Source organism: Rattus norvegicus, chromosome 2, assembly GCF_021556685.1.
Source record: "Rattus norvegicus strain SHRSP/BbbUtx chromosome 2, alternate assembly SHRSP_T2T, whole genome shotgun sequence".
Taxonomy (NCBI): domain Eukaryota; kingdom Metazoa; phylum Chordata; class Mammalia; order Rodentia; family Muridae; genus Rattus; species Rattus norvegicus.
This window is the reverse complement of record NC_141535.1, coordinates 196,563,505-196,574,401: the sequence shown is the minus strand read 5'-3', so window position 1 is coordinate 196,574,401 and position 10,897 is coordinate 196,563,505. Positions and strand designations below refer to the sequence as shown.

Genomic DNA, 10,897 nt, shown 5'->3' with positions numbered 1-10,897 from the left:
ATTTTTACATTCTTCTTCAAACCTTTATTGCATTTACAATGAAAAAAGTAAATCTTGGAGAAGCTAGACCACAAATTTACAGTCAGACTCATGAAGTAGAATGCCTGGCTTTATTTAAGGCTTTTTGACTACTCATTATAACAACCCCTTTGTTATACCCACATGGTACATTATGTGCCTCTATATAGATTTTTCTCATCTTACCTTGCCTACTGCAAGAATATAGCCTCTCCATAATTGCCATAAAGAGTTTCATAGAGGATTCAGATCTTGAAATTAGTACAATAGGTTCAGCCATAGGCAGGGGTTGGAAGTGCTTCTCCATTTATATTGTGCTCTGTTGTTGGTTAGTGGCTTTCATCAAAGTGCAACCAACTGAAGAGGAGAGCTAGGATTCCTTAACTTATCCAACAGTCCCCAAAATATACATATCACTCATGTTGTTGGTTTCACTCTTCAGTACTGGATAGGACATGACAGAAAAGTACTCTATCTACTCCCTGTGCTGATGTACCCAAATAGGTATGATTTGTTGAAGCCTTAGATAAAATTCTTTTAATTTACTTTTATATTATCGGTTTAAGCTTGTGAGATAATGCACCTGTCCCTTGCTATGCTTTCACAGCCTGTGACCTCTGAATTAGAGAATCTCAAACCTCCTATTTATATGACCTCTTTAAAATGCCATGAAAACAATCCAGAAATAACCCACACCCCACAACTCATGGAGATGAAACTAAAATTGATATGAAAAGAGATTTCTTTAAATGTCTTAAGTGACAATCCCTGTCACCGTTGGAAGTGGGAGGAACTCTGTATTGCATCCTTGGTTCTCCTTGTTCTCTCTGCCATTTCCTCCTAGTTTTCTCTATTGCATTTTCTTTTAGATCTTCCTCCTGTCTATATTATCAGAATACACACAGGAAAAGTATGAAATATGCAGTTCTCCTGCCATCTTTATATTCTTCTAGATCATATGTTTCTGCTCCTGATGAAGTGATGATACCAAGTAGGGGAAAATGAAAGACTAAAGCTACATGTTCTTATTTTAAATTATTTTCATTCATGCGAGTTAAAGAAGACCTATTCTCTTCTTTGCCCACAGAACAGAGGATAGAGTAAAGAATAAAAAATTCATTCTGTTCATATTCTTGCATAAACTAGATAAGCTATATTATGTATTTTTTTATGATTGTGTCCTTCACAGAAACCAAAGTATGATGACCTTATCCTGGGAAAATCAAACAGTGATAGTGGAGTTTGTTCTTCGAGGATTCTCTTCTATCCTACAGCTAAATATTTCCCTCTTTATAATGTTTTGCATCTTCTATATCCTAACCATTTCTGGAAACATCCTTATTGTTCTCCTAGTTCTGTGCAACCATGCTCTCCACACTCCCATGTACTTCTTCCTAGTGAACCTGTCCTTTCTGGAGGTCTGCTACACCTCTAACATTGTCCCCAAGATGTTGCTGATTATTATAGCTGATCTGAAGACTATCTCAGTGGTTGGTTGCTTGGCACAATTCTACTTTTTTGGATCCCTTGCTGCAACAGAGTGCCTCTTGCTTGCTGTGATGTCCTATGACCGGTACCTTGCTATCTGCCAGCCTCTCCGATACCCCATCTTGATGACTGGTTCTCTCTGCTTTAGGTTGGCTACTGGATCTTGGTTCTGCTGCTTCTTCCTCACAGCCATCACTATGGTCCTGCTGTGTAGACAAAACTTCTGTGGCCCTAATGAAATTGATCACTTCTTTTGTGACTTTGCTCCTTTGATCCATCTCTCCTGCATGGATACTTCGCTGACTGAGACCATTGCTTTTGCCACCTCTTCTGCAGTCACACTGGTCCCATTTTTCCTCATCACAGTTTCTTACTCTTGCATCCTCACTGCCATCCTAAGAATTCCATCTGGCACAGGCAGGAGAAAGGCTTTCTCTACCTGTTCTTCACATCTCACTGTCGTCACAGTATTTTATGGAACACTGATTGCCACATATCTTGTGCCCTCATCCAACTCTTCCCAATATTTACACAAAGGATTCTCTCTGCTCTATACTATCCTGACACCTATGTTCAACCCCATTATATATAGCCTGAGAAACAGAGACATTCATGGAGCTTTGAAGAAATGCTTGAGTAAGAAGTCAGGCTTTATCATATGACATGGAAAAGAAAAGTACTATATGACAACTGCCTCTGATTGTTGTAGATGAGATGCTTCTGAGTTCTGACAGTTTTGGCATTAGCATTCCATGTTATGGTCTAAATAGGTCAAATCCTGTCATATTATTACAAAAAGTCTTATAAAAATAAAAGCCCATAATCAAGATGGAGTGATAGGATTTTGACTAATTTCTTTGAGTATTCATTCAAGGTCTATTATGCTCAAGGTACTTTGCTAGACATAAAGGATTAAAACAGATGAAAAATCAAAGAGATATTCTTTGCTATCATCAAACTCACTGTTTAGTAAGAAGAAAATCATTAGCTAAGTGTTCAGTATAAAATTGTAAATATAAATACAAAATTGTATCAACAGAATGGTCAATGCATATCTATTAGAAGGGCCAAATACTGGTGAGAATGTGGAGAAACTTCTAATTTCTGGTAGACATGCAACATTATCAGCCACTTTAAAAGACAGTCTTGCAATTTCTTCCAAAACTGAACATACTTTTTCAATATTATTGAGTGAGTACAACCTTTGTTCTTTTCTCAAATTCAGCAAGAGCTTATTTCCATGAATGAAAACTACACAGATTCCTTTAGCTGTATTATTTATAGTTCTGCAGAATTGGAAGCATCCAAGATGTCCTAGCTCTAGAAAATGGAAAGCTATTTAGTCCTATAAAAAGGAAATAAATCAGCAACGGATGAAAAGATACAGAGAAATATCAACTAATGCTGCTGAAAAAGCCACATTCTCTATGTTCCCAAGTATACAACATTCTTGAAAAGACAAAACAATGGAGACTGTAACTGGAGAAGAAGTTGCCAAGCATTAGGGGGAAGAAGCATGGATAAGTAGACTATAAAACAATTACAGGAGAGCGAACCTGCTATATGCTTATATAATAGTGAATATGTGTCATTACACATTTGTTGAATGTCAAAAAATGTACAATATCTACAGTGAATCACAATTGGTTATTGGGTGATTGTGATGTCTCACTGGTTTAACTATTTGAATCCTTGGGTGTGGGAGTTGGGCATTGAGAAGACTGAGTGTATAGGAACAGAGGATATATGGGAATTTGTATTTTCTGTTTTGTGGTGAACCTAAAATCTCCATAAAATAAATCTATTTAAGAAGCTATTTGCATATAAGGAGTGCAGAGATTTTGTGTCTTTTTCTGGAATATATTTGGTCTATGAAAAATATCTTATAATCAGCATAAAGAAAATATGGTACATTTACACAATGGAGTATTACTCAGATGTTAAAAAACATGAAATGTCCCCAGACACGGTGAGAGAGAGACCCAACCGCCTGGTCAGGTGGGCACTCCTGAGGCTGCAGAGCGGAAGAGACCACCAACTCTGCTCACCCCTGCCCACATCCCTGGCCCAAGAGGAAACTGTATAAGGCCTCTGGGCTCCCGTGGGGGAGAGCCCAGGAGCGGCAGGACCCCTGCCTGAGACACCCCCGGAACCTGAAAGAAACAGACCGGATAAACAGTTCTCTGCACCCAAATCCCGTGGGAGGGAGAGCTAAACCTTCAGAGAGGCAGACAAGCCTGGGAAACCAGAAGAGACTGCTCCCTGCACACACATCTCGGACGCCAGAGGAAAAAGCCAAAGACCATCTGGAACCCTGGTGCACTGAAGCTCCCGGAAGGGGCGGCACAGGTCTTCCTGGTTGCTGCCGCTGCAGAGAGCCCGTGGGCAGCACCCCACGAGCGAACTTGAGCCTCAGGACCACAGGTAAGACCAAATTTTCTGCTGCAAGAAAGCTGCCTGGTGAACTCAAGACACAGGCCCACAGGAACAGCTGAAGACCTGTAGAGAGGAAAAACTACACGCCCGAAAGCAGAACACTCTGTCCCCATAACTGACTAAAAGAGAGGAAAACAGGTCTACAGCACTCCTGACACACAGGCTTATAGGACAGTCTAGCCACTGTCAGAAATAGCAGAACAAAGTAACACTAGAGATAATCTGATGGCGAGAGGCAAGTGCAGGAACCCAAGCAACAGAAACCAAGACTACATGGCACCATCGGAGCCCAATTCTCCCATCAAAACAAACATGGAATATCCAAACACACCAGAAAAGCAAGATCTATTTTCAAAATCATATTTGATCATGATGCTGGAGGACTTCAAGAAAGACATGCAGAACTCCCTTAGAGAACAAGTAGAAGCCTACAAAGAGGAATCGCAAAAATGCCTGAAAGAATCGCAAAAATCCCTGAAAGAATTCCAGGAAAACATAAATAAACAAGTAGAAGCCCATAGAGAGGAGACACAAAAATCCCTGAAAGAATTCCAGGAAAACATAAATAAACAAGTAGAAGCCCATAGAGAGGAGACACAAAAATCCCTGAAAGAATTCCAGGAAAACATAAATAAACAAGTAGAAGCCCATAGAGAGGAGACACAAAAATCCCTGAAAGAATTCCAGGAAAACATAAATAAACAAGTAGAAGCCCATAGAGAGGAGACACAAAAATCCCTGAAAGAATTCCAGGAAAACACAATCAAACAGTTGAAGGAATTAAAAATGGAAATAGAAGCAATCAAGAAAGAACACATGGAAACAACCCTGGATATAGAAAACCAAAAGAAGAGACAAGGAGCTGTAGATACAAGCTTCACCAACAGAATACAAGAGATGGAAGAGAGAATCTCAGGAGCAGAAGATTCCATAGAAATCATTGACTCAACTGTCAAAGATAATGTAAAGCGGAAAAAGCTACTGGTCCAAAACATACAGGAAATCCAGGAATCAATGAGAAGATCAAACCTAAGGATAATAGGTATAGAAGAGAGTGAAGACTCCCAGCTCAAAGGACCAGTAAATATCTTCAACAAAATCATAGAAGAAAACTTCCCTAACCTAAAAAAAGAGATACCCATAGACATACAAGAAGCCTACAGAACTCCAAATAGATTGGACCAGAAAAGAAACACCTCCCGTCACATAATTGTCAAAACACCAAACGCACAAAATAAAGAAAGAATATTAAAAGCAGTAAGGGAAAAAGGTCAAGTAACATTTATATGTTAGGGAGACCTATCAGAATCACACCAGACTTCTCGCCAGAAACTATGAAGGCCAGAAGATCCTGGACTGATGTCATACAGACCCTAAGAGAACACAAATGCCAGCCCAGGTTACTGTATCCAGCAAAACTCTCAATTAACATTGATGGAGAAACCAAGATATTCCATGACAAAACCAAATTTACACAATATCTTTCTACAAATCCAGCACTACAAAGGATAATAAATGGTAAAGCCCAACATAAGGAGGCAAGCTATACCCTAGAAGAAGCAAGAAACTAATCGTCTTGGCAACAAAACAAAGAGAATGAAAGCACACAAACATAACCTCACATCCAAATATGAATATAAAGGGAAGCAATAATCACTATTCCTTAATATCTGTCAATATCAATGGCCTCAACTCCCCAATAAAAAGACATAGATTAACAAACTGGATACGCAACGAGGACCCTGCATTCTGCTGCCTACAGGAAACACACCTCAGAGACAAAGACAGACACTACCTCAGAGTGAAAGGCTGGAAAACAACTTTCCAAGCAAATGGTCAGAGGAAGCAAGCTGGAGTAGCCATTCTAATATCAAATAAAATCAATTTCCAACTAAAAGTCATCAAAAAAGATAAGGAAGGACACTTCATATTCATCAAAGGAAAAATCCACCAAGATGAACTCTCAATCCTAAATATCTATGCCCCAAATACAAGGGCACCTACATACGTAAAAGAAACCTTACTAAAGCTCAAAACACAGATTGCACATCTCACACAATAATAGTGGGAGATTTCAACACACCACTCTCATCAATGGACAGATCATGGAAACAGAAATTAAACAGTGATGTCGACAGACTAAGAGAAGTCATGAGCCAAATGGACTTAACGGATATTTATAGAACATTCTATTCTAAAGCAAAAGGATATACCTTCTTCTCAGCTCCTCATGGTACTTTCTCCAAAATTGACCATATAATTGGTAAAAAAACGGGCCTCAACAGGTACAGAAAGATAGAAATAATCCCATGCGTGCTATCGGACCACCACGGCCTAAAACTGGTCTTCAATAACAATAAGGGAAGAATGCCCACATATACGTGGAAATTGAACAATGCTCTACTCAATGATAACCTGGTCAAGGAAGAAATAAAGAAAGAAATTAAAGACTTTTTAGAATTTAATGAAAATGAAGATACAACATACCCAAACTTATGGGACACAATGAAAGCTGTGCTAAGAGGAAAACTCATAGCGCTGAGTGCCTGCAGAAAGAAACAGGAAAGAGCATATGTCAGCAGCTTGACAGCACACCTAAAAGCTCTAGAACAAAAAGAATCAAATACACCCAGGAGGAGTAGAAGGCAGGAAATAATCAAACTCAGAGCTGAAATCAACCAAGTAGAAACAAAAAGGACCATAGAAAGAATCAACAGAACCAAAAGTTGGTTCTTTGAGAAAATCAACAAGATAGATAAACCCTTAGCCAGACTAACGAGACGACACAGAGAGTGTGTCCAAATTAACAAAATCAGAAATGAAAAGGGAGACATAACTACAGATTCAGAGGAAATTCAAAAAATCATCAGATCTTACTATAAAAATCTATATTCAACAAAATTTGAAAATCTTCAGGAAATGGACAATTTCCTAGACAGATACCAGGTATCGAAGTTAAATCAGGAACAGATAAACCAGTTAAACAACCCCATAACTCCTAAGGAAATAGTAGCAGTCATTAAAGGTCTCCCAACCAAAAAGAGCCCAGGTCCAGACGGGTTTAGTGCAGAATTCTATCAAACCTTCATAGAAGACCTCATACCAATATTATCCAAACTATTCCACAAAATTGAAACAGATGGATCACTACCGAATTCCTTCTACGAAGCCACAATTACTCTTATACCTAAACCACACAAAGACACAACAAAGAGAGAGAACTTCAGACCAATTTCCCTTATGAATATCGACGCAAAAATACTCAATAAAATTCTGGCAAACCGAATTCAAGAGCACATCAAAACAATCACCCATCGTGATCAAGTAGGCTTCATCCCAGGCATGCAGGGATGGTTTAATATATGGAAAACCATCAACGTGATCCATTATATCAACAAACTGAAAGAACAAAACCACATGATCATTTCATTAGATGCTGAGAAAGCATTTGACAAAATTCAACACCCCTTCATGATAAAAGTCCTGGAAAGAATAGGAATTCAAGGCCCTTACCTAAACATAGTAAAAGCCATATACAGCAAACCAGTTGCTAACATTAAACTAAATGGAGAGAAACTTGAAGCAATCCCACTAAAATCAGGGACTAGACAAGGCTGCCCACTCTCTCCCTACTTATTCAATATAGTTCTTGAAGTTCTAGCCAGAGCAATCAGACAACAAAAGGAGATCAAGGGGATACAGATCGGAAAAGAAGAGGTCAAAATATCACTATTTGCAGATGACATGATAGTATATTTAAGTGATCCCAAAGTTCCACCAGAGAACTTCTAAAGCTGATAAACAACTTCAGCAAAGTGGCTGGATATAAAATTAACTCAAATAAATCAGTTGCCTTCCTCTATACAAAAGAAAAACAAGCCGAGAAAGAAATTAGGGAAACGACACCCTTCATAATAGACCCAAATAATATAAAGTACCTCGGTGTGACTTTAACCAAGCAAGTAAAAGATCTGTACAATAAGAACTTCAAGACACTGAGGAAAGAAATTGAAGAAGACCTCAGAAGATGGAAAGATCTCCCATGCTCATGGATTGGCAGGATTAATATGGTAAAAATGGCCATTTTACCAAAAGCAATCTACAGATTCAATGCAATCCCCATCCAAATACCAATCCAATTCTTCAAAGAGTTAGACAGAACAATTTGCAAATTCATCTGGAATAACAAAAAACCCAGGATAGCTAAAGCTATCCTCAACAATAAAAGGACTTCAGGGGGAATCACTATCCCTGAACTCAAGCAGTATTACAGAGCAATAGTGATAAAAACTGCATGGTATTGGTACAGAGACAGACAGATAGACCAATGGAATAGAATTGAAGACCCAGAAATGAACCCACACACCTATGGTCACTTGATTTTTGACAAAGGAGCCAAAACCATCCATTGGAAAAAAGATAGCATTTTCAGCAAATGGTGCTGGTTCAACTGGAGGTCAACATGTAGAAGAATGCAGATCGATCCATGCTTATCACCCTGTACAAAGCTTAAGTCCAAGTGGATCAAGGACCTCCACATCAAACCAGACACACTCAAACTAATAGAAGAAAAACTAGGGAAGCATCTGGAACACATAGGCACTGGAAAAAATTTCCTGAACAAAACACCAATGGCTTATGCTCTAAGATCAAGAATCGACAAATGGGATCTCATAAAACTGCAAAGCTTCTGTAAGGCAAAGGACACTGTGGTTAGGACAAAACGGCAACCAACAGATTGGGAAAAGATCTTTACCAATCCTACAACAGATAGAGGCCTTATATCCAAAATATACAAAGAACTCAAGAAGTTAGACCGCAGGGAAACAAATAACCCTATTAAAAAATGGGGTTCAGAGCTAAACAAACAATTCACAGCTGATGAATGCCGAATGGCTGAGAAACACCTAAAGAAATGTTCAACATCTTTAGTCATAAGGGAAATGCAAATCAAAACAACCCTGAGATTTCACCTCACACCAGTGAGAATGGCTAAGATCAAAAAGTCAGGTGACAGCAGATGCTGGCGAGGATGTGGAGAAAGAGGAACACTCCTCCATTGTTGGTGGGATTGCAGACTGGTAAAACCATTCTGGAAATCAGTCTGGGGGTTCCTCAGAAAATTGGACATTGAACTGCCTGAGGATCCAGCTATACCTCTCTTGGGCATATACCCAAAAGATGCCTCAACATATAAAAGAGACACGTGCTCCACTATGTTCATCGCAGCCTTATTTATAATAGCCAGAAGCTGGAAAGAACCCAGATGCCCTTCAACAGAGGAATGGATACAGAAAATGTGGTACATCTACACAATGGAATATTACTCAGCTATCAAAAACAACGAGTTTATGAAATTCGTAGGCAAATGGTTGGAACTGGAAAATATCATCCTGAGTGAGCTAACCGAATCACAGAAAGACATACATGGTATGCACTCATTGATAAGTGGCTATTAGCCCAAATGCTTGAATTACCCTAGATCCCTAGAACAAACGAAACTCAAGACGGATGATCAAAATGTGAATGCTTCACTCCTTCTTTAAATGAGGAAAAAGAATACCCTTGGCAGGGAAGGGAGAGGCAAAGATTAAAACAGAGACTGAAGGAACACCCATTCAGAGCCTGCCCCACATGTGGCCCATACATATACAGCCACCCAATTAGACAAGATGGATGAAGCAAAGAAGTGCAGACCGACAGGAGCCGGATGTAGATCGCTCCTGAGAGACACAGCCAGAATACAGCAAATACAGAGGCGAATGCCAGCAGCAAACCACTGAACTGAGCATAGGTCCCCTGTTGAAGGAATCAGAGAAAGAACTGGAAGAGCTTGAAGGGGCTCCAGACCCCAAAAGTACAACAATGCCAAGCAACCAGAGTTTCCAGGGACTAAGCCACTACCTAAAGACTATACATGGACTGACCCTGGACTCTGACCTCATAGGTAGCAATGAATATCCTAGTATGAGCACCAGTGGAAGGGGAAGCCCTTGGTCCTGCTAAGACTGAACCCCCAGTGAACTAGTCTATGGGGGGAGGGCAGCAATGGGGGGAGGGTTGGGAGGGGAACACCCATAAGGAAGGGGAGGGGGGAGGGGGATGTTTGCCCGGAAACCGGGAAAGGGAATAACACTCGAAATGTATATAAGAAATACTCAAGTTAATAAAAAAAAAATGAAATGTGCAGGCAAATAGGAACTATAAAAGAAATCATCCTGAGTCAGGTAAACTAGACCCAGAAAAATAAATGTGGTATGTATTTACTTATATGTGGACATTAGCTGTTAAGTAAATGATAGACAAGCTATAATTTGTAAATCCAGAGAAGTTAGCTAAAGAGGAAGGTTCTTGGGGGCACACATGGATCTCCCTGGGTGGAGAAAATAGAACAGATTTTACTTGTAGACTGGGAGTGGGTGGGAACAGGAGAGTGGGGATCAGGTAGAAGGGAAGATGAGGTGAGGGAGAAAGTGTGTGACGAGAAGGCAGGAATTCGGGGCATTTGGGTGATGGTGTAGAAATCTAGTACAGTGGAACCTTTATGGAATGTATGAAAGTGATACTAATGAGGACTCCTAGTAAAGAGGGATATAAAGTCTCAACTGGCCATCTCTTGTCTCCAGGTAATGTTTTCAGTGGCAGGACTTGATTGAGTTGTTTGCTAAAGGGGATCCCATGGAAATCCCCAAACAACCCAGGCTATGGCTAAAACAAAGGATTGCTCTCCACAAACTGATAGTGGGGCCCTGTTGCCAAGGACAACACCCACACAACTCATTAATATGGTGAAGTTGAGCTAGTGCCTACATGGAATTCTCATCTCTATGCTCTAGTCGCTTCAGTGTGGGAAAGTACTCTGCAGGCTACCAAAAGAGAAATGTAGACACCAAACCCGCCACCAAACTTGACTTACAATCTGTCCTGCTTGCAAAATATGCTAGAGCAATGGTGG

The 10,897-nt window shown here is 39.9% G+C and overlaps 1 protein-coding gene across 1 annotated transcript; it reads left to right on the top strand.

Annotated features, from left to right (window-relative positions):
* Positions 1-1,217: 1,217 nt before the first annotated feature.
* On the top strand, positions 1,218-2,168 carry Or11i1 (olfactory receptor family 11 subfamily I member 1). The gene has a single exon (NM_001000914.1). The coding sequence runs from the start codon at positions 1,218-1,220 to the stop codon at positions 2,166-2,168; it is 951 nt and encodes a 316-aa protein (NP_001000914.1).
* Positions 2,169-10,897: the final 8,729 nt, after the last annotated feature.

Coding starts and splice junctions, on each gene's coding strand:
- Or11i1 (NM_001000914.1), top strand. CDS start 1,218: ATGATGACCTTATCCTGGGAAAATCAAACAGTGATAGTGGAGTTTGTT.